The sequence below is a fragment of the Pteropus alecto genome, unplaced genomic scaffold (assembly GCF_000325575.1).
Source record: "Pteropus alecto unplaced genomic scaffold, ASM32557v1 scaffold125, whole genome shotgun sequence".
In the NCBI taxonomy this organism is placed as follows: Eukaryota; Metazoa; Chordata; class Mammalia; order Chiroptera; family Pteropodidae; genus Pteropus; species Pteropus alecto.
In genome coordinates this window covers 2,676,075-2,702,834 of record NW_006436888.1, presented here as the reverse complement: position 1 = coordinate 2,702,834, position 26,760 = coordinate 2,676,075, and the positions used below count along the sequence as shown (strand labels likewise).

At 49.1% G+C, this 26,760-nt stretch overlaps 1 protein-coding gene across 2 annotated transcripts in view; it reads left to right on the top strand.

Annotated features, from left to right (window-relative positions):
- The window catches only part of TMEM51 (transmembrane protein 51), a 40,856-nt gene that overhangs the window by 11,038 nt on the left and 3,058 nt on the right, over positions 1–26,760 (top strand). For both annotated transcript variants that reach the window (XM_025048582.1, XM_006914337.3), the window contains exons 2-3: positions 21,820–21,893; positions 25,637–26,178. In XM_025048582.1, coding sequence (XP_024904350.1) covers positions 25,841–26,178 — 338 coding nt within the window. In that variant the 5' untranslated portion in view covers positions 21,820–21,893; positions 25,637–25,840. The remainder of the gene's footprint in view (positions 1–21,819; positions 21,894–25,636; positions 26,179–26,760) is intronic.

Below are 26,760 nucleotides of genomic sequence, written 5' to 3'. Positions count from 1 at the left end.
CCACATAGCCATTAAAAATGGTGGTGATGGCCATTAAGACCGAAAGACAAAGAAAGATGCTTCTAATCTCGTCATGTAGAAAGGCAGATTGCAGAGCTGGCCCATTTTTAGATTTTAAAAAAGGAACCAAAATATTTTAAAATTCAAATATTTACCATTTCTAAATTTCCTAGGGAGAAACATGTATCACTTTGTATTAAAGTAACAGATTTAAGTTCAAGTGCCGGCCCTAATGACCTCGGCAACTTGGGCAATTGCCTAAATTCTCTACATTGGGAGAAGAGTTTGAAGATTTTGTGAGGGTTAAATGAGCTACGTGTAAAAAGTACTTAGCATATAATATATGCTCAATACATTTTTTGTTACTATCATGATTTTTAAAAAATCTTTCCATTCCGATAAGCCACTCAAATCCAAACCAATTGTTTCTAGTGGCCATTTTTGTCTGAGAATGCCAGGGGTTGGGGACCCATGAGCAAGCCAGTCTCCACCCCACTTCCCTTCGGGGCAGGTGAGGCCGAGCGATTAGGAATCTGCTTTTAGTTGTAGGCCCAGGTGTTCTGGCTGATGTCTTGTTTTTGTCTCCCACACAAAGAAATAAGTCAGTGTTCTGGGTATGATGGTGTGTCGGTTAAAAGTGTGGATTCTGGAGTCTGACTGTTCCACGTCTGTTAAATGGGGAGAATAATAATGCCACCTGCATAGGGGTGGGGTGAAGATGAATGGCACTGTGCTTGCAAAGCCTCAGCGTGATGTCTCAATAAGTGCTAATTGTCATAGAGATAATGTCCCGTCTCAGAAATTCACATAACAAAATTAACCATTTAAAAGTGAACAATTCAGTGGCATTTAGGGCAGTCACAGTGTTGTGCGACCACGATCTCTATCTAGTTCCAAAGCTTTTCACCACCCTTCCCGCAAAAAGCCCATTTCCATCAAGCGGTTACTTTCCACTTCCTCTTTTCCCCCAGCCCCCGGCAACTACCAGTCTGTTTTCTGGATATTTTATATAAATGAACTCGTACAATGTGTGACCTTTTGCGTGTGGCTTCTGGCTGATTAATATTTTCAACCATTTTTTAAGTGTGCTATTCAGTGGCATAAAGGACATTCATAATGTCGTATAGACATCCTGTCTATCTTTTGTGAGAACTTTTTCCTCATCCCAAATAGAAAGGGACGAAGGCTTTTTAAATGCCTACATTAAACTTTAGCACCTCTTAGAAGCTCCTGCAGGGCTTGTGAAAAGATTGCTGGACCCTTCTCCAGAATTTCTGACTCATTAGGTCTGGGGTGGGGCCCGAGCATCTGCATTTCCCACAAGCTCCCAGCAACGGGGATGCGTTGGTCAGGGACCACTCTTCCACCACCGCTGCCTCAGCTGGAGAGAGTGGACTTTATTTTCATTCATGGTGACTCAGGGAAGCTGAGCTCCTGTGACCTGTGAAATAAGAGATTTATTATAAGAATTAGATCTTACACAATTATGGGAGGGGAAGGCAAAGGTGAAGGAGAAAGAGGGTCTAAGGGACCAGAGACCACGTCCGTCTGAGAAGCCAGGGTGTCCAGCCACCAAAGCAGGGTGATAGGGAGACTAGTGGAGAAGCCTGTGGGCAGCCACTGCCTGGTGGGTGCCCACTCAGGTGTCCAGTGGGGGTTCAGGGGACACTGTTGGTCAGAAGGACCAGCTATCAGGAAGAAGAGCTAGACACAAATCGAAGGACAGCAGGACAGGCTCAAACCTGCTTGACCGCATGGTGCCTGCTTGTCACCACATCTACCTATGATGATCTCAAAAGTGTAATGGCTGCTACTTCACACCCACTTCCCAAATTTCCCTCAAATTCCTTGTTTGGCCAGTTCTAACCTAGAACCAGTATGATATTGTGATTTATAAAAAATATATGTTTGCCCTTCTTCCCCGTTTCTGGCACGGAGCTCCTAAAACCCTTGGAATTTCCTAAATGATGGGAGTACTAAAGATATATTTTGTTATATGAATGAAGTGACTTTTGGAAAGCACCTAAGGATGGATGTGGATCACCGGGAGCCCCAACCAGTGATTAGAGGGTTGGAACTTTCAGCCCCACCTCCCGACTTCTGGGGAGAGGAGAGGGACTAGAGGCTGAATCAGTAACCAGTGGCCAGTGGCTTAGGTCAGCCACGACTATGTGATAAAGCCTCCCCGAAAACTCGGACAGCTTGTTGACGCCTTTTGTGGAGAGCGTCCATGCTGGGGGCCCAGAATGCTCCATGTGCCACCGAGCTGGGCCTCGGCCTCCACAAGGACAGAAGTTCCTTCATTTGAGATCTCGCCCTGTCTCTCTCTTCGTTTGGCTGTTGATTCCTACGTATCTTTTAACATCCTTGGTAGTAAATCGGTACCCTAGTGAGTGAACCGGTTTTCCTGAGTTCTGTCAGCTGTCCTGGCAAATTAATCAAACCCAGGTTGCAGCCTGGATTTGCGATTGGCGTCTGAAGTAGGCAGGGGGGACTTGTGGGGCTGAGCCCTTCCGCTGTGGGATCTGATTCTGGCTTCGGGTAAACAGTGTGAGAATTGAGTTGAATTCATGTTGGGTTTGGGTCCGTGAACCCTTTCAACCAGGCAGGGAGGGAGATTCTGGGAAAAGCAGTTCCAGAGTCGACTGCCATAGTACATCAATCAATCCTTGCCATGGAGCGACCTCCCAGGTGGCTTTGGGGGGCTCGGCTCGTGTTCTCCCAGCTCTCCCAGCAAGACCTTCTGGCTGGCACCGATGCGGCCCACCCCAGCAATCCTATGCTCAGATCATCGATCAGCTGGACCAGTACCCTGTAGGGAACTGATTAAACCAGAGAATCCCAGGCCCCAGCCAAACCTGCTGAGTCATGCCCCAGTAGTGGGAGCCCAGGAATGGGATTGTGAACATGCTCTCTAGTTGACTCAGGTATCCAGCTAAGCCTGGAACTCCTGACATATGGAGCAGAAAGTGGGCTCCTGGGCCGGGCTGACTTGGGTTCAGATTCACGTTGTGTACTTAATAGCTTTGTGATCCTAGGCAAATGACTTACCGTTGCCAATCTGATACTGTTTACCCATCTATGAAATGGATGTAATGCCTTCCCTCCTCGTGGAGGGTTGTGAGGACTGAGCGACATAGTGTGTACGAAACTTCTGGCACAAAATATTATGGTACGTAATACAGTTGATAATCGTGCACAGACATGTCTGGGGGAGCGTGCGATGGGCCCAGAGTCTTCTCTCCTTAGGAACCTGAGACCCGCCTCGATCCTCGTCTTAGTCTTACACAGATTGTTCACTTGACATCATGAAAACTGTACTTGCTTTTCCTGAGTCTCGGTTCACACTCCAGGTATCACTTCTTTCTTATAAATATCAGTTGCTTATTTCTTCTTTAGACAAATGTCACAATTTCCATCTTTAAAAAAAAAAAGATGCCATCAAGACCATTCCACCTCCAGCCCTTGCTTTACCTCAACAATCTCATTCTTTAATCTCGTTCTTCAAAGTCTCCTCTACGCGCCAAGCATTTCCGTAACTGTCTTTCCGTGCGTGTCTGTCATTTTGACACTTGGTGAGGTGTTGTGGTCTGCGTGGGAGGACAAACTGCTCTTCCAAGGAGGCGGGTTGGAAAGTTTCGTGATGCCTGCTGCTCCATGGATCAAAGCGGTGCCTCCTGGGCCAGGCCGTTCGATAATGGAGCCTTGACTTTGAAGTGTGCTTTTAAAAAAGAAGCTGTCCTTCCCCGAGCAGGCAAAAATGGCAATAAGGAAAACAGAGCTTCGCGTTTCGACTGCAGGGAGGAAAGGGAAGGGAAGGATGGTTTTCGTGGTCGGAAATCAGAGAGGGGGGCCTTTTGAGAACAGAGGGCTCGGAACAAAAAGCAGGCTAAGGAATCCCAGCCCGTACGCTGCAGCACCTGGAGAGAAGGTAGAAGTCAGGGCTTCTCCCGGTGCCCCAGCAATTCCACTCCCGGGTGTTTATCAAGAGAAGGGCAAACATCTGTCCACACACAGACTCACACACAAATGTCCACCGCAGCTTCAGTCACGGCAGCTCAGATGAGAAAACAGCCCAGGTGTCCATCGGCAGGTGAGCAGGCAGACCGCGGTACATCCATGCGGTAGGCATCGCTCAGCGAGATAAAGGAACCAGACGAACTACAGATACGGGCAACACCGTGGATGGACAAAAAGAAGCAGACCCAAGAGCACATGAGTCCATTTATAGAAACCTCCAGCACAGATCACATTAACCTGTAGCGACAGAAAGCAGATCAATGGCTGCCTAGGGTTTGGAAGGATGGGGGTTAATTGGAAGAAGACACACGCAGAGAACTTTCTGGGGTGTTGGAAGTGTCTTGTATCTTGATCTTGGCGGTGGTTACAACTCATCAAACTATACACTAAAGTCTGTACATTTTACTAGATATAAATTATACTTTAAGTAAATAAGTAAATGAGCAGATGCCCCTGCCCCAGCCCTGGCAATTCAGAGCCAGCAGTCTTGGGTGGGGCGCAGAGGCATCTGTATTTCCAACAAGTGTCACTGACAGCGTTGACCCCCAGCCTAGCGGTCACTCCCAGGTGACTCTAATCACTCAAGTCTCCTGGCCAGGACACTTGAGTCTTCGAAGATGTCAAGTACTTACTGTTAGTCTGTTTCTAAACATAAACCTCACTGGGGCCAAAGTCTGGTCCTGGAGCTGACTCCCCATAATCGGCAAGACCAGCTCTAAGCCATGGACAAAGCACCCTCAGTCTCCAGGCTGATCCTGGCCACGTGCCGGGGATCACAGGGTCTGCTCTGCTGGGAACAGAGGGCAGGACTCCCCTGCAGGCCTGCACATGTCTGCCCGGCGCTGGGCATTAGGCAGAACTGGACGGGCCTCTCTGGGTGCTATTTCCCTGGTACCTTCCGGATGATAATGATTTTGGCTGTGGGTTGAAGAGCTATCGTGTTATAGACACTATGCCAGTTGTTTTGTGTACATGTTGAATTATATAAGAGGATGCAGGATGCAGTTCTTAGGAGCCTGGGCTCAGAGTCAGCCGAGGCTCAAATCCCTGTATCTCCACAATTAGCTGTGTGTCTTTGTACAAGTGGCTTAACCTCTCTGAGCTCCTCATCTGTAAAACGAAGAAGACGGCAGTGTCTCTTACTTCATAGTACCTTGAGTGTGGGAAGCATTTAGTTAATGTTGGTTATTGTTAGCATTTCCTAATGTAATCCTTATAATAACACTATTGGTTAAGTGCCATTTTACAGAGCAACAACTGAGGCTCAGAGAAGTCAAGTCTCTGGCCCAGAGTCACACAGCCAGAACACAGAGGAGCTAGAATTGAAACTTGGGTAATGCCTAACCCCTGACGCTTTTCACTGCACCATACCGTCATCAGCTCTGTGGAATGGGGATCAACACAGAAGACCCCTGTGTAGTAGAGTGAGCGTCCGTTGCTGGTCGAGCGAGAGATGTACCCTCCTTTATGAAGGTTCTGTGGACTAGTTCCAAAAGTAGGTTCAAATCCCAGCTCTACCAGCTACGGGACTTTGGACAAGTTGCTTCATCGCCTCAGTTTTCTCATCTGTAAAACGGGGGTGCTGATAGCTCCCTAAAAGGCTGTTGTGAGGATGACGTGAGTTGATAGGTGTACAGTGCACAGAATGGCAGCCAGCACACGGCGAGCCCGTCATACTTCTCAGCTTTATTCCTTGTCCCCTGCAAGGTCACATGCCTCTCTTGGTTCATGATTGAGCTGGGCGGGGCTCCAGGCTGCCTTTGAGGAAATGAGGGAACAGTCCCCAGGGCGGCCTGTGGCAACAGGTAAAGCAAAAAGCCATTTCGAACCACGCCCAGGGAACCAGAGGGTCTGTGGTCAGAACCTCTCTTGGATCTCTGCATGTTAAGAATGGAAAGCCTCGTGCCAGCCTTGTGCCAGCCTCATTTCCTAACCATCACGTTCACTCTGTCAGGAGCAATTCAGCTGACAGTCACCATCAAGTCTAAATGAACGGCAGGCCTCCCGCCACACTGACTTGGCTCCGAGACTGGCGGGCGGGGTGGCAGCAGGTGCTCAGCAAGACTGAGCTCAAGGTGGACAAACAACCCTTTTGATTGTTGATTTTGTGTGCCTGTTTTATTTATTTTTTTTGCCGGCATCTAGGGAACCCGAGTGGGTTTCTCAAGCTGCTCTGTTTATCTTTGGGTTGAAAATGAAAATAAAAGGCAAACCATCAAACCATGATGTCCAGCTGCCCTGCATGAGGTTCCACGAGGGTTGATTTATAAATGAAAAAATGTCTGATGGCACCAGCCTGAACGCAGAGTGGCCACACATTTAATAATCTTAGTATAAATGATCATATGTGCTTCTTTTTTTAAAAATTCAACCAATAGTCTAGAGCAGTGGTTCTCAGCCAGGGACGTCTTTCCCAAGGAGAGACAGAAGTCATGGATGAGATGGCTTTTGAGCCCAGATGAGGAGGACATTGACTCCGCCACCCTCTCCCAGCCTCAGTTAAGTTGTCTGGAACGGAGTGAGAGGTGGGGCTTGTGAGGATGAAATGAGGTGATGCGTGGAAATCAGCCCAGGCCTGAGGGGCATAGCAGGTAGGCACTAGGGGCTAGAGGGGCCTTAAAAGCTTGATCTTGGGGGCAATGGGGAGCCATGGAAGGGTCTTGAGTGAGGATGGTGTGATCACATTTGCCTTTTAGAAAGACCGCCCCTCCCCACCCCCCCAAAAAAGACAGTATGGAGAGGGGAGGCCAGGAGGCCATGGAAGAGGCCTCTGCGGCGTGTATCCAGGTGAGGTGTGAGGTTGGCCGGGATGAAGTTGGAGGTGGTAGCCCATCCCCAGGCATGGCCTCTCCCCAGGGCCCCGCTCGCTGTGTCCCCTTTGTGCTCGGCCAATCACTGGGAGAGCAGGCGTGTGTCCTAGCAACCCTGCTCTGAGGCTCTCTGTGACTATGGGCCTGTCTACGTATGCAAACCTGACGTAGGGCCCGCCCCGTGACAGCTGCTGGGACAACAAAGGCGGGGCAGCGGCCCGGTGGGAGCGTGAGGCCCAGTGCCAAATTCTCCCTCCCTTTTCAAAAAATCCGCCCCGGCCCCAGTCTCCCCAGCCCCTCCCACGCCTGGTCAGGGACCGAGGCTTCAGTCCCCCATCTCCTGCCCTCTGTTCTCGTACCTTCCTCCTCCTGTGCTGTCACCGTGTCCTCTCCGGTTTTGCTCACTTTTCTCTCCTCCTTTGGGTTGTCGATGCCACTTTGTTCCTTCCCGCCCTCTGTCCCCAATGCGTCACCTCTCACAGTCTTTTCTTCTCTCTCGTCTCTCTTGGTTGCACAAGGCTGAGGGTAGAGTGCTGCTGACGGCTACCTCGGTGCCCGGCACAGTACCTGGCACACCTCGGTACCCGGCACAGTACCTGGCACACAGGGTAGAGAGATGGTGTCCCCTCGGATATGTCTGCCTGTCCCCACGTGCCCTTCCAATGCATTCCCTTCTTCCCCGTCCCCATTCCCATGTGTGCACCTGCTTGCTAGATGTACTTTTAACCTTCATATTTTCAAGAGCAGGCCTGGCTCTTCTGCCTTCTACTTCCTGCTAACCACCTAGCAGCATGCCCAACCCAGTGATTTATGACCATACCTACTGGGTGGCGTGTTCCAGGGTGGTGGCACAGGAGAGTTTGGCCAACTTTCAGCCCTGTGACTGTGTCCTTCCTCAGTCACTGACACACCCACAGGCCTCTCTTACTGAATCACCTGAACAGCCATCCTCAAAATGTCCCAGCTGAGGAAAGAGACCCAGTAACCCTGGACTCAGGCCTCGACGCGGCCCCGCTCCAGGACGCCCACCTTGCAGGTGCTTGCAGCCTGACTTCAGTCTGAGAGGACTTGAGGGGAAGCCGGTGGCTGCGGCTACCACGGTCAGCACCAAGCTTGCCTCAGAAAAAGGGGAGTTGGGGGCAACTGGCGGTTTTGTGTTGTTTTTGTTTGTTTAGTCGCTATTTTATTTTTTTTGTTAGGCAAAAGAGGGTACAATTGGTTTATATGACTGCAACATTGGTAGGTGCAGCTGGACTCAGGGGTTCGAGTGGTGTCCCCTGGGGTCCTGCTCACCCCACCCCTCATTTCCTCCATGCCGGCTCCCTCCTCTGGCAGCCTCGTGAGGACCAGATGGCCACCACTATGGGCTTCTTCCTGTCCCTCCAGCATCTTCCTGTCCCTCCAGCATCTTCCTGTCCCTCCAGCATCTTCCTGTCCCTCCAGCAAACCCAGCAAGGGAGGCAGGGACGCCCTCCACCAGCATCTCCTTGACGTGAAGATCTGAGTTTTACTGGTTCTGGTCGGGCCGGGCCCACCCTTTGGGAAATAGGAAGATCTCATTGGCCGGGCCTGGCCACGCCCAGGCTTAGGGCCTTGAGGAGGGGGCCTGGACGCTGGGCAGGTACCCAGGATGGCCACTCAGCACCTACACACTGGTCCAGGGAGCCCTGGATCCCCGCAGCCCAATGGGGCCCATCCCCCAGTGGCCTTCAATAACCACCTCCCCTTGGGAGTGACTAGTACAACAAGCTCCAGACAACTTCTGTGATAATAATAAGCATGCCCCACATTACCTTTTTGGGGATTTTCCTACTTGATATTGGATTTTTATAAAGAGAGGATATACCTATGGGATGCCTGGCACTGGTGGTTTCTCCACGATGCTTATTGCCGTGTCCCCCAGCACCTGGACCACTGCCTGGCGTGTCATGGGTGCACAGTTAATGTTTGTGGAATGAACGCCCAGAGGGAGGCAGCAAACCAGAGTTTGACGGCCGACCTTCCAGGGCCCCCATCAGCAGGCGGCACCAGCTTGTCGGGGCAACACAGGAAATAGCAGCTACTTTATCATCTTCATCGCTGTTGTTGTTGGTGTGACTCTTGTGATTGCATGGCCATTGTCATTGTCAGCCTGGAGGTTTCTTCTCCCTGCTCAGGGAGCAACCTTGACCTTGGCCGAGCCTCAGCCCCTCTGGCCTCCTCGGCTTCGTAATCCCAGTCTATACCAAAATGTGTGGAGTTAAGATTCCTCGGCTGATCTTCAGCTCTAAACACCCTCAGGTGGATTAGGGGTCTGACCTCACAGATACTTAATAAAGTCCCACCCCAGTGGGGCAGAGACTTTCTAGCATAGCTCCTGGCCTGAGAGACGGGGAACCCAACTGGCACAGACACATCGGAAACTGTGACACCCACTGTGGGGCTTTCGGGCGGGTGACCCAGCTTTGCATCTGGACAGGGCCGGTTAGAGCCTGTCACCTCTAACTGGTCGCCGTCCTTGGCCCCCTTCCCTCCTCTCACAGTGGGGACAAAGGAGTAGCCAGGGAGCGTTTTGATGATTCGGGTTACAGAGATGATATGCAAAGGTGTCCACCTCAGTGCCTGAACCTAGGAGAGATTGACTCACAACCCTCAGCATCTAGGCAGGTTACTTAAGACTCTAGTATTCACCCGTCTTTGTCACTGAGTGGCCTGCGACAACCCCACGTCCCTTCCAGCTCTCCGCCATCAGCAAACGTCTGCTTCTGTCATCGGACAAAGGAATACCTTGTTCATGGAGGCAGTGTGTAGCCATTTTAAAAACTCGTTCTTTTTAAAGCATGGCTTGGGAGTGGGTGAGAGGCAGGATTTTAGAGGGATTCTGGACTCAGGCTCTCTGGTTTACTGCCTCCTTCTGCTACTTATTAACATGAGACTTTGAGCAAGGTACATAACCCCTCTGGGCCTCAGTGTCTGCTTTTATAACATGGGGATGATGGTAGCATCTTCTTCATGAAGATTAAACGAGATAATCCAGGCTCAGAGTAAGCATTTAATGCATGTTAGCTGTTCTTATCATGGTTTAAAGAGGCACGCTTTTGAAAACAAAAAAGCCCTCTTGTACAATGTATAATTCCCCCTATTCGTAATCTGATGCATATTGTCTATATCCAGATACACCTGAATCTCCAAGAGCCATGCTGTTAGGTACCAGAGCCAGGATTCTTATCCTGTGCTACAATCTCTGGAAGTCCAGCGATCTCCTGAAATTATATAGGATTGTGCTAGAGCATCCCACCTGGCCCCAGAGACCTCTACCAGGTGTTCCTGCAGCCACCTCTCCCTCCTCCTCAGCCTCCGTGTTTCTATGTTGGGCATTGGAAATGCGGAGACAGTCTTCTCCAGTAATTTCTTCTCTGGAAAGGTCTCTGAGAAGCCCCCACAGACCAGCCTGAGCCCTTGCTCTGGGGGTTTCTAAACTGGGGCCATTACAGGTGTGCGTGGAGTATGCCTCCCTTGTCCTCAATCACAGCTGATGCTGGCTCTGGGCCTCGCTCTCTGAGCGGCCGCTGCCTGTCTGAATGGGCGACGGGCTGCAGTTTTGGCCGTGAGATCAAAGACACTTCTGTTTGGGGATAAACCTCTTACCAGCTGCTGGAGGCCACCGCCTGGTGCCTACTGCGGGTTTATCACTCCCGCACCCAAAATAGCAACAGCTTCTCAGCAGAGCCCTCTGGCCTCCGTACCTCCTGGGATTTCACACACACGTGACAACAAGTCTGCGGGGTTGGTGCTGGGTGTAGGTTAGGTCATGTCACTGGATCCTCAAAAGTAGCATCTTCCTTTTACAGATGAGGAAACAGGCTCACGAGCTAAAGCGCACTGCCAGCGGCATCCAGAACTAAGCCAAGGTCAAGAGAGACTCCAAAGTCCATGTATTTTCCATAATACCGCGATGTCGTGCTATTCATCCCATCGACATTTATTAAGCTCCTCTTGCACGTGCCAGGCCTGGTCTAGAACTGAAAAGGCAGTGAACAAAACAAACACAAATTCTAACCGTGGAGAGCCGACCCAAAGAAATAGAATCCAAGCCCCGTGAGTAATGTTAAATTTCCTGGCAACCACATTTTTTGAAAGTACAAAGAAATAGGCAAAATTTATTATATTTTATTTAACGCAATACCTCTAAAATACATCATTTCAGTATGAAACTAATTAAAAATGGTAATGAGGTGGTCTTTTTGTCCTACTTAATCTTCGAAATCTGGTGTGCGATTTACACTTTTTTAGCACATCTCAATGCAGGCCGGCCACATTTCAGGAAGCTCAATGGCCACACGTGGCTAGTGGCTATTGTATTTCACAGTGCTTCTCTTGCATGAAGCAAATTCCCACTGGCCATCCAGACAGCGACCTGAGTGTGATTGGTGTCACACCACCTAGTGGCACTCAGTTCAGAAGATGGTGTTAATCAGCCCTTCATTTAGGCCACATCATCATCAGTGGTCCATGTAGGGCCACTGTCTTGTGTTATTATCGTGGTTGTTATTTTATCCTCTTCTTCTCCCCTCCCCCACTCCATTTTTCCTTTTCTCTCAGGGAAACCATCCCAGGGGTGTGGGATGCCCAGGAATGCAGAGTTAGAGTCCAACCCCTGGACTGAGGGGAGGAGGGGGCTTGCAAATGGAAATCAGGGTGCCGTTCTGCCGGGAGTGGGAATGGTCGCTGGGCAGGTAACACAGAGTGCTCTGAACTTGTCGAGGGCACTTGAGGCTGACCGTTATCCTTCTCTCTTGGCACCTCCTGCTGGAACCTTGGACCCTCTGCTTCCAGCTGCCCGCTTCTCTGCCCGAGGAGCCCTTCTCCTCCTCCTTATGGGCTGCCTCGCTTCTCCCTCCGGCTCGGGCTCTTGGAAAGCCCATTCCTGCAGACTGCAGCCTGAGCAGTGCTCCACTGACAAACACTTTCCCTGCCTATTGTCTCTACGGGAAGGTGTTGTTACCGCCATCTGTTTCACAGGTGAGGAAGCTGAGACTCCATGGATTGTCAGGAACAGGTAGTTAAGTACAGGAGCCAAGGCGAGTACCAGAGTCCTTGCTTCGAACTGCCATAGGCCGTCACCTCCTGATTGATGTGTGCCTCTGTCACCAAGGCCCTCTTGGCTCTGAAACTCTGTGCCTTCACCTCACGGAGCTGCGTCTGCCCACAGCCAGCCTTCCAGTCTATGGAACGTAATCACCTTCATCCTGGCTCTTTTGCCATATTTTCTTGGTCAGAAGAAAGCCATAGGTCCCTCCCACGCTCAAGCAGAGAGTCACTCAGGGCATGAACATGAGGAAGTGGGGACTACCGGGTCACATTAAAAGTCTGCCTGCCACATCCTCTCTCTGGTTTTTTTCTTAGCGGCAAGATGGACAGGGGACCTGCTGTATGGCTTTGGGCAAGACATCCGTTTCCTCCTCTGTAACATGGGGTAACCGTCTGGCTCTTGGAGTTCCTATGGGAATTAAATAAGCTCATATAGGTAAAGCTTTAAGCACTGTCCTTGGCAGAGCTGACAGTCTTGTAAATAATAACAAATTCATTATTACTCTTCACCAGTCTGGTTTAGGTGACAAAGAGCCATAAGTAACAGTAGGTTCAATAAAGTAAACCTATATATGTTTCTCCCGTGTAAACAGAGTCCAGATGTCAGCAGCCTGGGGCTGGGAGGCCAGCTCTCTGGTCTCCAGGGACCTTGACCCCTTCTCTCTTGTCGCTTTGCTGTCTTCTACCTCATACTCCACTGTGGCTGCTGAGCTCTGCCATCATATCTGCATTCTAGCCAATAGGAAGGAGCCCCCCCCCCCTAAAAAAATAAGTGCCTTCCTTTTAAGAACCCTTCCTGAATGTCCCCCTCCCTGATACACACTTCTGCTTGTATCCTATTGGCCAAACGTAGTCATCTGGCACAGCTAGCTGCCTGCGAGGCTGGGTAACGCTGTCTTTATTCTGGGAAGCCACTGGAAGCTGAGCCTCAGGAGTTTTCTCATGATGGAGGAAGAGAAGACTAGATATTGGGAACCATGAGCAGGCAAAACAAAACCACGCTGCCTAGAATATCATCAGGCTGGTGAGCTGGCATCACCTTCTCTTCTTTCTCTCCCTCCAGTGCAGGTAGGAAAAGAAAAAATCAGGAGATGAGCTGGGCTTGGAGATGAGCTGAGCTTGGAGGGCAGCTATGCCCTGCAGGTGACATCTCACCTCGGACAACTGTCTGGAGCATCCCCAAGGAGGTCTTTGCCTCTTCCAGCACTTAGGTGGGCCCTGGTTGGCATTTTCAGCTTAGAATGGCAGAGTCGAAGGGCAGCTGAGCCATACCCTCTGAGGCTCCTGAGAAATCATGTGCTTCTCAGGAGTTTCGCCGGGGCTTACCTGTAGACGATGCGGCCAATTCAGTATCACATGATGGCTGCAAAGAAAGCAAAAGGAGTCTTTTTCAGTTCCCAGGAGCTTTAGGGTCAGGGTCAGGGTTAGGGTTATCCAAACGTCATCCTTCCCTTGATGTACTACGTCTTGGCACTTACTGTAGACCCAGTGCTGTACACTTAACATGGATAAAACATTTGTTCTTCAACCCTTTGAGGGTGATACTGTCTGTTTTAATCACCACTGGATGGGAGGCAGGTGGGGGAAGGGGGCATTTCATTCCAACGCTCACACAGACTGTGCCTCAACGTCTCTATAAAGCGGGGGTTAAAGTAGCACCTTCCTTCATGGGCCTCTGGGAGCAACAAGGAGGTGTTGGAAGCGTTGAGATGCCCTGGAGGTTGTGAGCACTCGGCCGAGGATAGTTCTCATTGTGTTTCTCAACGTGAAAGACATGACAGACCCCCCCAAAGGAAGCTCCTGTCTCCACGGGCCGTTAACTCTCCTCCCCCTCTCCTGTCAGCCGCCCTGTTTTAACCTCAATCCTAGTTTCATGATTAAACATCCCAGCATCAATTATTTACAGTACATGCAGATGAGTATCGGGTTGGCAGGGGCCTGAGTGACTCACACGAGGGAAGTTGGTTTTTATGGAGGGAAAATGACATGAAGGAAAACAAAGAATTCTGCCTCCTGACACAGAGGCTGAGGTTGGCCTCGGGAGGATGTCCAGCAGCCAGGGTGTAGGGAGGGGGCTCTCTGTGGGTGTAGGGAGTGCTGGGAGGCAGTGGGAATGGGAGACTGGGAGACTGAGACCACCCTAGCTCGGGAGTCAGTCGTATCTAGTTTGAATCTTTGCTGTGCCGTTGGCTGTGTGACTTTGAGCAGGTATCTTAACTTCTCTGAACTTCGATCTCCTCATCCGTGAAACGGAGATTATTCTAGAAACGTCTTCATTAGGGTCCTTGGGAAACTTCAATGCGATAATAAATAATAAAATATTAAATGTTATGGCAAGGGAAGAAACGGAGACACAGACTAAAGGAATTGCTTAAGTAAAAAGCATTATTAACTGAGATAAAATTAATAATAATAATAATAATAATAATAAATGTATGGAAAGCACCCAGCACAGCGCCTGGCACTTGGGAGCATGTTCGCTCTTGGTGCTACAATTCCAAAACGTAACAGGTGGGGAAAGAATTGCCTGGGACAAGTGTCTTTCTAAAAATCGGAAGCAGTAGGAGACTGAGGGCTCAAGGAAAGAGCTCTGGCTAAAATGCGTCAAGTAGAAATTGGAGGCAGAAGGAGGAAAGGGGGGATGGGGGCAAGGCCGGGCAGAGTCAGCTGTGTTCCATCCAGAAGGGCTCTTGGCAGAAGGTTTGGGAGCCACTTCTGTGGCGTCCCCGCCACCGTGGCTAAAACAGAAAATGTCCAGATATGGGCAGGATAAACTTTCTCAAACTGCATCCTAATCTCCAGAATCAGGGCCGGTCCGCTAACGGCCTGGGAACAGGGAGGAGGGCCGGGCTGCTGCCGGAGCCATCGGCCTGCAGAGGTCTGTCTGTCTCCTCGACACACCCGTAGTTTTGGCTAAGAATACCCGCACCCATGTCAGGACCACATAAAATAAACGTCTGGCTCGTTTTATCCTAAGGGCTTAGGAACGGTGGTTTTGAGCCCCGGGGGAAGGTGGAGTGCCTGTGGGTACAAGCCTGAGAGTTCATGCCTTGTGTCACAGTTTTTTATCCCGGCTAAGTCAGATCAAGTACAAGATTTGGCTCACTCACAGAATCCCGGGTTAAAATATAAACGCAGTGCCCAGCCTCCCTCCAACTTGGGTGCAAAATTCACCAAGTGATTGGTTTTATCGGGATTCAAGAACTGGGCCCCACGAAACCGATCGTTGAGTAAATGAACAGTCTGAGGGTTGGCAGGTGCCGCAGAAAGGTGTGAACGTGAAGGAACGTTGCCTGTATTCGTTTCCTGTAACAAATGACCCCACACTTGGTAGCTGAAAACAACATAGATTTATTCTCTTGAAGTTCTGGGGGTCAGAAGTCCACAGTGAGTTTTATGGGCTAAAGTCAGCAGGTCAGCAAGGCCGGTTCCTCTCGGAGGCTCTAGGGGAAAATCTATGTCCTTGTCTTTTCTAGCTCTAGGGCCACCTGCATTCCTTGGTTTGTGTCCCCTCATCGTGCCAGCCTCTCGCTTCCATCGATGATCTCCTACTTCCTCCTTTGGCCTTTTTGTTCCCTATTATAAGGACACTTATGATAATAATTGGACCCACCTGAGTAACCCTAGCTACTCTCATCTCAAGATCCTTAATTTAATTACGCCTGAAAAGTCCCTTTGCCATAGAAGGTAGCAGTCTTAATACCAGGGATTAGGATCTAGATATCTTTGGGGACCATTATTCAGCTTACCACATGCCTTTTCCCAAATCTGAGAAACACGGGGTGGTGAGTGGCAAATATCTCTGAGCCGGACCTCAGATTCTTCTCCGCCCCCAATGTGCATGGCCTTGAATTAGCCCCTCACCGCTTCCATGCCCCTCTCATGATGGATGGTTGCTCACCTGCCTCCCCAGTTCCGTAAATGACAGCTAACATATTTAGAGCACTTCCTCCCGCCAGGCACTGGGTGACACCCTTCGTGCCTTCGCTCATTGCTTTTTCAGCATTGCTGACCCTGGAAGCTGCCAGGCAGGTCTGCTGTCCTGTGGTTCCCCCCACTCCACCCCCCCAACACCCCGCCTGGAGTCGAGACTCACAGACACCCTCCACGGCCCCCCGACTTCAGAAGTTCTCCTCTCTGCCCTCCTTTACTTTTTGCTGCAAAATGCCTCTTGGGAAAGGAGGAACCGAATAAATGAAGTTAGTGTCCAAACAGCCTGCTGACAAGGACAAGTGCTATGTCCAGATGGTACCCAGGGTCACGGGAGCCTGGTGGGCCCCCAGCGAACAGATCAAGAGTGGGGTACGCTCCAGCCTCAACTCCTGCCTCCCCGGACTCGGGGCAGAGCCTCAGAAGTGCCAGGAAGGCCAGCTGTGCCATCTCACTTGGACTTTGTCCTCGTGCCCAGACGGTAGTAGGCTCGGTGGTGGGACCCTAGGGCCAGCCTCAATCATCGGGATTAGCCCTGCCTTAATTTTAGTTAGTTTGGCTGAAAGGCCGGTTTTCTGTTGCCTGGGGGATGAGGAAGATCTGAACAAGACTTTGTGTACTGGACCACTGCTTATTAGCTGTGAGACCTGGGGCAAGTTTCTCAACCTCTCTGTGCCTCAGTGTATTCAGTGATAATGTGGACAAAGGTGAGGATAATGGTACCTGCCAGCGTGGTAGAATCAATGAGCTAATTAACCCTTTCAAAGCACTTAGCGTGAGCCCAGCATGCAGTCAGCGTCCAAGCAATGATAGCAGATATTTCCGCTGCTGGCTGGGTGCTGAGAGGCTGAAAGTCCATTGGTGGTTCATCCCAGAGCCTGGAGAAGGATCAAGGTATCAGAATCGCTTTGAGTCGATAGTGACAGGAGCTCTGGCTGCTGCCCTGCACCCACAAGCTCCAGACTCTACTGGCAGTGGGACACACAGAGATGTCACATTTCCCGAGAAATATCGAATGTAGCTAGAACGTCAAGACTGGATCTCCGGTGCCAGCGTTCTTAACAGAGTAACACGCCAGCCACCTCCTTAGAGAAAGGCACCTGATTTGTTGACTTGCTCTTTCTGTTTATGGCTCCCGGAGTCTTCAGGATGAATTTGTCTTCCTCAGTTTCTCCAGTGCTTAAATGGATTAGCAAGCAATCTGGGGGTGTCAGGTCTTATCAGTTTCTCTCATGTTTTCTGTTGGGGAGGGAGAGCTGCCTCTTTTCTCTGCAGGAAGTGGTGTATTCTGGGAGACATCTTTAATTCCATGTCTCTGCTATTTCTCAGGCGAACCCCTTCTCCTGGACTACCTTAATCTCCTCCTCCCTCCAAACTCCGCCCAAGGAAAGTTTCCATTTGCCTCAAAGCCCTGCAAAGCTGCTACTTTATCTTCCTTCACCCGACCCTTCAAATAAAATTTCTGTAGGCTCCTTATCTATGCAGCACTTTATCCGTGCTGCTTAGTGGTTAAAAGCATGGGTTTTAGAATCAGACGTATTTTATCCCTGCCTTGTACTAGCTGTGTGACCTTGGGCAAATTACTCTCTGAACCCCAGAGTCCTTCTCTATAAAAGAGAACTAATAACTATTAAATGATTATGCCTGGAAGGAGCTCAACAGATGGCCCAGCAGAGGTGGCGTTCAATACATGTTCCTTGTTACCCTGATGTTGACCTTCCTTCCATGAGGAAGAGTCACTTGTCCTCCTGCTGTACTGTGAAAGCATCCCTCACACGTCTGTGTGTCCCCTCAAAACCCCGGCACACAGTAGGGGCCCAGGAATTGTTGGAATCAAATTCTTTAACAAGGCATTTTAAAAGAAATCCATACCTGTCACCCCTCATGCTTTTGTGGTGGAATATCTCCAAGGATAAACTGTGTGATGTTCATTGCTGGCCCACGGGCTCGACCTTGTGGGAGCTGGTGTGGTGCAAAGGACTGGAGGAGGGCTTCGAAGCCAGCTGGTTCGATTGTGAATCCTGACTCTGCTCACAGCCGTATGACCCAGAGATCGTGGAGACTCAGAGATAGTCGTGAGACTCAGAGATAGTGGAGCTACTCGCCCGTTGAAGAGCCATTGGATGAGGTTGTGAAGGGTTCACGGTCTCGGTGACTGCCGATCGCATTACTGCTACTGCTAGGGCTCCTGTTACAGCCACGTGTCACTTAACAACGGGCGTACGTTCTGAGAAATGCGTTGCTAGGCAACTTCGTCGTTGTGCGAACCTCACAGAGCACACTTACACAAATCCAGGTGGGACAGCCTACCGCACACCTAGGCTGTATGGTCCAGCCTGTTGCTCCTGGCTACAAGCCTGTACAGCGTGTCACTGTATTTAATGCTGTAGGCAACTGTCACGTAACGGTATTTGTATATCTAAACATCAAATATGGAAAAGGTAGAGTAAAAATATGGTATGAAAGATATAAACGGCACACCTGTACAGGGCACTCACCGTGAATGGAGCTGGCAGACTGGAAGCTGCTCTGGGGGAGTCGTGAGTGAGGGTGAGCGGGTGTGAAGGCCTGAGACGTCGCCGTACGCCCCTGAAGATGTATAAACGCTGTCCCCCGTCTTCTGACAGAGTCAGGAATAGAACATCAACGCCGTCAATGCTGCTCCATGAACAGGGATGTGGGCTGGACTGATCGGAAATATCGAGGAGAAACTGGGTGGGTGAGGCACAGATCACCTCAATAGTAAGTGTCGGGAGGGAGTAAAGGTGGCCCGAGGATCAGTAGGAATTAGAAATGGAGATGGAGATAAAGAGGAACGTGGGGGGTTGTCATGGCAACGTGGGTTTGGCCACTGCATGTGGATTGATTAAGGAACTTTTGTGGGTTTATTGTGAAAAAAAAAAAAGGCTGTTTAACACAGAGAGGGTGCAGAAGCGAGGACTCAATATTCTGACTTTGGAAATTCGTTTCCGGTCCCACTGACCCCATCTGGCACAGAGGACTCTCTCTGGCATGTCTATGTTTTACACCATTACGACCTGAAAATATTTTCAAAGTTCAGGGACAGGCCGGCTTCGCACTGCCACCAAAAGCCTTTACTAAAGTGACAGTGGCACTTTAATACTTGTTGAGGTCGCTCCTGTGGACCTGTGTCTCTGTACAGGATCTTAGGTCCTCAGCAACGAATTTACAGCACTGTATTCTGAAGACCACACCAGGCCGGACCAGGGAGGGCTGCAGCACCCTCTGAATACGTAGCGCTGGGGGACAGGCTCCTCTGTGCTGAAACAGGTCGGTGGTGACTGACCGGGGTGGCACCTGTGCACTCAAAACTGAGGCGCTGTGAGTGGAGGGACTCTGTTGCCAAGCTCATAGATGCTGCTCCTGTCAGGAGGAAAATATTCCTCTTGAACCACACATTCTTCCATTTCTTACAAGAAATCCAGCTCCATTATAATCTGATGGGACCACCATCGTAGGTGGTCTGTCACTGACCAAAACGTTGTGTGGTGTGTGACTGTCCTGTTCCTACTATATTCAATCACTACTCTGCCTTGCAGGCTACTGAACATCCTTTTCCTTCCTCCCATCAGCCCTCTCTGGCTCAGCCCTCTTCACCTCTCTTCTGCCTCTATGACTCATTCGCACAGTGCTCTGTATTTTTCCTGAGTGCACAATCTACAAGAACCTGTTCTGATAGAACAGGAACCCGACGCCTTTTGACCTTGGCTCTTGGGGAAGTGGCCTGAAACTCCCTGGCGGGACACCAGCAGCAGCTCAGAGCCTTTCTTCCTGGCCCCGCCCCCTCCCCACTGCATGGGACTGGCTCTCCATGACAAAAGTGATTGTGAGCTGAAACTTGGCCGATGGGGCCCCACTGAATCCTTCCTTTGTGATGGGAATGTGGCGTGGCCGGGTTCCCTGTGAAAGGAGCCCGGGATCCCTTTCCCAGTTAGGCAGCTTGGCAGGGAAAGCTTGGGGCATGGGGAGAATGGTCAAGGAGCCGCTTTGTCGTGGGGGCTGGACACCTCTGACTGCTGAGATCTCCTCCCACTTAAGCCGGCTGGGCTGGACGCTTCTGGAACTGTGCCTTCTAGGGCCACAGGACAGAGCTCAAAGGCCGTGCAAGAGTCTAGATCAGACCCCTGGTTTCCAAACTCTGTTCTATAAGATTTCTGGGATTCAATGGGAGGGAGCCAAGGGAAGGCTTGACCGTCAACATTTTGAGACCCTTTGCTCTGTTCAGCCACAGCGGTGCTGCTTTCTGTTCGATTTTATTTAAATCATTGTCTTTATATTAGAAATACCAATCCAAGTGTGGATGACCCACTCAGTTCTCAGCCAGGTGGAGCACTCTGATGCCCAGGGCTGTGACCAACTTCCCCGGAGCATAGCCCCTCCCCTGTCCCAAAGATGTGTGTGGGAGCAAAGAGAGAGCTGCCCAGGTCGGAGGAGCGAGCTCGGGGCCCTCACCCTCCTGCCGACTTCTACCTGGGAAGATGGGGAAAGGGCTGAAACCTCAAACCCCACCAGGGAATAATGATAGAGGCACCTTCCAAGGTCAGAATGGAAATCGCATTTAATCTGGGCCCCTTGCCCATGTTGCTGGCAAATCATTTGCCTACAGATATAAGATTTCAGTATACAGGTACTCCTGAAAGTTAGTTCTACCTAATCCTCTCTCCCTCGGTGCCAACCATGAAACCAAGAATTTCCCCTAATTGATATGGGACATTAGTTAAACTTTTTAACTTGCCAGATAGTCATTCATTCATTCTGCAAATAGTTATTAGGTACCTGTTACATTCCTGGAAATTCCTATTACAAAATATTTCAGCCAGTCCAAAGAATATATGTAAGAGATGTGAAGTTTAAGGGATAATATAATAAATAAACGGCCATGTGCCCTTCACTGTCCTCCCCAACACCATTTCTCCTCCAGGGAAGTGACTATTATCCTGAATTTTAGTGTATAATCTGTGTATTTCTTCCCAATATTACAAAAATAGACCAATACATTGTTCGGTTCTGCGTGGTTTTGAACTTTGTATAAACGGAAACTTGCCACGTGTGTTCTTCTGCGATTTGCTTTTCTGTTCAAGGTCACGTGTGTTAGAATAGTCCACACTGGTGTGGATAACTGCGGTTTATTCATTTTCACTGCTGCATAGTACTCTGCTGGGTAACACTGTTATGGCTTTTCCTTTCTCTTGGAACGTGACATTATTTGATTTTCTAATGGTGAACTGACCCTACAATGCTGGGGTAAGCCAAACTTCATTGTGATGTATTATCTTTAAAAAAAAACAAAAAACAAAAAACAAAAAACATTGTTAGATTCTATTTGCTGATATTTCATTTAGGATTTTTGTGTCTGTACTTGTGGATCAGATTGCTCTGTTATTTTTCTTCCTCACCTCGTTTTGTTGTTTTGTTTTGTTTTGTTTTGTTTTTTGGTTTTGGCATCAATGTTATACACGCCTCATAAAATGACCTGAGGGAGTGTCTTCTCTTATCCCCTGGGGCACTTGTGTAAGATGGATAAAACCATGGAAAGGTTTGGTAAATGTAGCCACCATATTGTCAGCCTTCTGCAACCCCAATTTTTCTTCCTCACCTCGTTTTGTTGTTTTGTTTTGTTTTGTTTTGTTTTTTGGTTTTGGCATCAATGTTATACACGCCTCATAAAATGACCTGAGGGAGTGTTTTCTCTTATCCCCTGGGGCACTTGTGTAAGATGGATAAAACCATGGAAAGGTTTGGTAAATGTAGCCACCATATTGTCACCCTTCTGCCACCCCCCTTTTTTGGTACAGAATCTTTTTTTTTTTTTTTGGCTTCTTTTGATACAAGCTTCCTTGCATGTACTCCTACTCCAACCCATGCTGTACCCCCAGAAAAACAAACAAAACTCACACCTCCCCCATGAGCACCTCAAATCAGAATGGTCACAGCTTGCTTAGAAAATTGTGTTTCTGGTTTTTTACAGATGAGTCCGTAACTCAAGATTTTAGCATGAAGAGTCATTCTCCAGCCTTCCTTGAGCCCCCCAGGTAACAACAGGTAGGTGCCTCTCTTCTCTGGTTAACAATTTTTCTTGAAAACCCAGGCACAGGCTCACTCACTTCTCTCTTAGGGCTGCCTTGAACATGAGCCATGATGGGTCCAACTCCGGGTCCAGAGGTGACTCTGGCTGAGCTGGGACCTCAGGCTGCCCACTAAGGCGGCTCTGCTTTGGGAACATGTTGGAAGTTATGCGGTCCAAATCCTCTAAGCACAAAATTAGCTTCTTTCCATATTTTTCAAAGGGAAAGAACGCCGTACTAAATATAACTGAGTCAACAAGCCAGAAACAAGATAAATAGCCCCCAGCTGCACCTAGGGAGGTGGGTTTTCACATCCCCTAAGGAACCCATTGAGGTCTGGTCTCCAGAGGGGAGGGTGGAACTGACGAACAATTTTAAGCTACCACTGGACACATAACCCTGCTGTGAACTCCCCCCAAAAACGACGACCTTGATCTCATTTTCTCTTTCTAAAAGCAGCACATGCGCACTTCTGTTTCTCAATTCTTATTCTCCCAGTAAGAAAAAGAAAGGAAAAATCATTCTAATAACATCACACAGAGAAAATAACCGAAAACATCATGCTACGTATGATCCGAGTGTTTCGAAATTTAGTATAATACATAAATTAGTGTTTCTCAACCTCTTTTTCCCATTATCACCCCCTAAGGAGTCTTTCTTTATAGACACTCTTTTTGTAATGCTCGCCCACTCCCACCCACGAAATTTTAATATTGTATGTCCGTTTATGGACTGTGGAGGGCCACAAACCACTGGGATATTTGAAATTGTTACACCATCCCCAAGAACCAAGTTTTTCCCTTGTGGGTGATGTCACCCCATTGAGAATGCAGGCTTTAAATAATATTTAATAACAGACCTTTCTGGAAGAACTTACTGCGTGTTGGTCACATACTGTTCTGGGTACTTTACGTGTGTTTACTTATCATATCTCCCCTACGAAGTGAGTACTGGAGAGCTTTAATCTCCATTCTACCACTGCAGAAACTCAGGCCCGGAGAGGTAAAGTAACTTGTCCAAGGTCGCACAGATAGGAAGGTACAGAGTGAGGTTCCGAGCCCAGGCAGCGTGGCTCCAGAGTTCATGCTTAACTACCAAGCTATGTTGCCTTGCAAAAATACATTCCGATTGTGAAAAATTCAAAATACAGAAATAGAATAAATGGTACACTTCCCAAGCACCCTCCGTCCCGTCGTCTGGGACTTTTACACATATGTTTGTATATATTAAAACATACTGTCTTTTTATCATAAGTAGGATCATCTAGTCTTTTTTTCTATATATACATATATGCATATTTGTGTATAGAATTTTCTTAAATTAGCATCATGCTGGATGTACTGTTTATTTTTTTAACCTTGTTGTTTGACTTTAAAATGTATCATTGGCTGCTTTGAGACAATAATTTAATAAGTGCATGGACCATATTTTATTTAACCAGATCCAGATCATTGCTATTTAAGTCGTTTCTAGTTTCTCACCATCATAAAGCTATGATGAATATCCTTACATAATTCTTAGAAGTTGGAACTACAGAGCCAAAAGATATAAAGATTTTTTAAACGTTTGACCCAAAATTCCAAAACTTGCCATCCAGAAATATTGTATGAAATTGCCCATCCCCACACTGACCTGCACTGGGTATTTTCACCTGTTTTCAGTCATTGACAAATTAACAGACCAAAAATGTATGGATCCTGACATTTTCATCTCTGCCTGTGACCCTCATCTGGGACCTGTTTTATTCACTGACAGGGTAAAGCGAAACTTGAATTGAAAATTAATGGGGTGGAGGGTGTTAAAGTGGCCCAAATCACTGGTTTAATAAACACACCATCACCCTCCCAAGTACGAGGCCTACCTGTTGGGCCCTTAGGTGCTCAGTACGTGGCTTTTTCATCTCCTGCTTCCGGCACAAGCCTCTGGCCACATCTCTCCACCCCTGAGCTCTTCACCTCTGGCTTGTCTCAGATCTGTCTGGCAGAACCGCTGCATTTCTAGGGCTGCCGAGCCCCTTGTCCCTCCATTCACTGCCATGAATGATAATGTGAGAAACAAATGCCCTCGAGCTTACAGTGACTGTTCCCTCTGGTCCCACTGCAACTGTCTGCAGCAGAATCCCTGTGCTCTGCATGCCACACGCATGCATGCTCATGTATGCACATGTGCACATGCATGCATACACATACATGTCCATACACCTGTACACATGCAAACCTATGCACATATGTGCACACAGTGCATATACAGGCACACACACGATGCAGAGTATTCAGGTGTAGGCCCTATTATGCCAGTGGGGCTTCTCTTTCTCAGAGACTTTCCGTACGCCCTCTAACCCAAGGTAGGGTACCGGCTATTTAATTGCACAGTTCCTATACTTTCTTCCCACTTTACTGTTATTTTTTGGAGACTGGTTTTCTGCTGTCCTGGAAGCCCCACTAACCCTTAACTTGCTCGCCAGTGTTTCTCTAAGTGCCTATAACACCGCTTAGCAGATGTACAAGAATTAGGTTGAGGGATAAAAAGGAACTGACTTCAAGCTGATAAAGGATGTTATCCCAAATATTTTTAGAATATTTTTCATTGGATTTCAAGCAGCTGCTGTTAGCCGTCCTTTTGAAAAGATGGGAAAGAATGCAGAATTTAAAAAAAGGATTTGGCTCATTTAAACGTCTGTAAACTTTTGCTGTTCTGCAAAGGCCACTGTTGAGGGAATACTATATTGAGGAGTGGTCAGCAAAGAGCATTGCTTGCTTGTCCTCTTGGCCCCTGGAAGTGTTCTAGGCTACACCTTTCAGGCGGCTTGCTCATCTCTCTCACGCCACCAGCGGCCAACAGATGGTTACAGAATCCCAGGATGGCTGGCTGCTCCCTTTAGCACGAGGTCTCTGAACTGCTTCATGGAAGAGAGTTTATCACCCAGTGGGCACAGCAGCAAAGATGAGGACTTTGCAGGCTGGCTTCATGTGGCCTCTATTCATTTCATTCAATTGATGCAGCAGATGCATTTGAATCCCTGCCACATTCCAGGCACAGAGGCGAGGAAGATGTTGGTCGCGGGAAGAGAGACACACTTGCCACAGTAGTTGCTGGGGGCTTGTGGGAGCGCAGAGAAGAGCAGCTGAGCTGGGGTGATCAGAGAAGTGCAGAAATGCTGGAGGGGGTGTGCAAAGAAGGGTGAGGTGAGATGTGGGAGGGGCAGGACCAGGTCAGCTCAGCCCTGACCCTCATTCTAAAGAGACTGGATCTTCAGCTGCAGGGAACGGGGAGCCATTGAGGGTGGTGAAGACCGCAGTAGGCTGTCTGGATGGAGTCACATCATTGACTACTGCTCACCGCCCAGGTGATTCTGTTACAGTTATTGATCACGGCTCATGCATGCCATCATTCACGCTCCTCGCCGTACCCAGTGAGAGCTGAGGTTTTACTGCACTTCATTAAATTCCACAATGCGTTTTAACAACCTGGAGCCCTGACCTTTGTGGCTTCCTGCAGAGAAAGGTCTGGCTTTTCCCTTTCAGGTGGAGGTAGGCGGGTCAGCCTCCCTTCTGCAGGCTCAGAGAAGGAGCGGGAGCGGGTAAGGCATCTGGAATGCATCAAAGGCAAGCCAAGCCCGAGTACTGCTTCTAACTCCTCCAAGAGCACAACCGCCGTGTTCACAAAAGCGTCTTCAATTGGAGCTGATTTTCCTCCCTCCTCTTTCTGCTTCCCTTTCAGACCCCTCGGCTGCAGCTGTCCGCCCGGAACGCCTCTCATTTGAAGGAAGCCATCCCTGAGAGCGTGGCTGCTGGTTTTTTCAGTATAGCGCTCGGGATCCCGTTCAGTGTGCTCAAAGGGTTTTTGTTGTCGTGGCTACTGCGGCTTTCTATTTATTTATTTTCTTTCTTTGAGCCGGGCCTGGCCCTGCTGCTTGTGGGCAAGATGGCCCAGTCTAAGACCAACGGCTCGCACTATGCACTGACCGCCATCGGCCTGGGGATGCTGGTCCTCGGCATCATCATGGCCATGTGGAACCTGGTACCTGGGTTCAGTGCCGCCGAGAAGCCGACAGCTCAGGGGAACAAGACGGAGATAGGCAGCGGCATTCTGAAGAGCAAGACCTTCTCCGTAGCCTACGTGCTGGTTGGGGCCGGGGTGATGCTGCTGCTGCTCTCCATCTGCCTAAACGTCCGCGACCAGAGGAAGCGGCGGCAAGGCGAGGAGATGGCGCACATCCAGCACCCGCCAGGGGCCGAGCCGCAAGCCCAGGAGGAAGACAGGTGAGGACTGGCCGACACGCCACACACCGGGGCCTGGACACACGTGCACACACTCACAGGGTCCAGTGAGGAAAATATTGTGATCTAGAAAGCTTTCCTTCCCACTCTCTCCTCTTAAGGCTCTGTAAATCGGTTCATCATTTTATAAATAACTTTATACTCCTATCCCAGAGTTTCCCAGATCATATGGTATGAATGGATTAAGGCTATACAGATTTCGACATCCCCCAGGGAAGCGGCCAGACCGGCTGCTTGTCCTAGCATGCTGTGTGTATCCGCTTTGAGTAGAAAAGGTTGGAAAGCAGTGTTCTATTTGCCACAAATTTAAAAGATAAATGATATATTGGGACACACATGGTAAAGTTTGACATCCCTGTCATAGAAGGAGCCCTCGCAAACGAATATGAAAGATGAACGCTCCAGTAGGAAAATGGACAGAGGAGACAAGCAAGCATTTCCTAGACATCCAGACAATTGATGTTCAGCCTCATTAGTCACAAAACGCAAGCACACAGAAGTCGTCATTATTCTTTGCCTCTTGTGTTGGCCAAGATAGATAGAGCCTGGCGTTGGGGTTGTGAG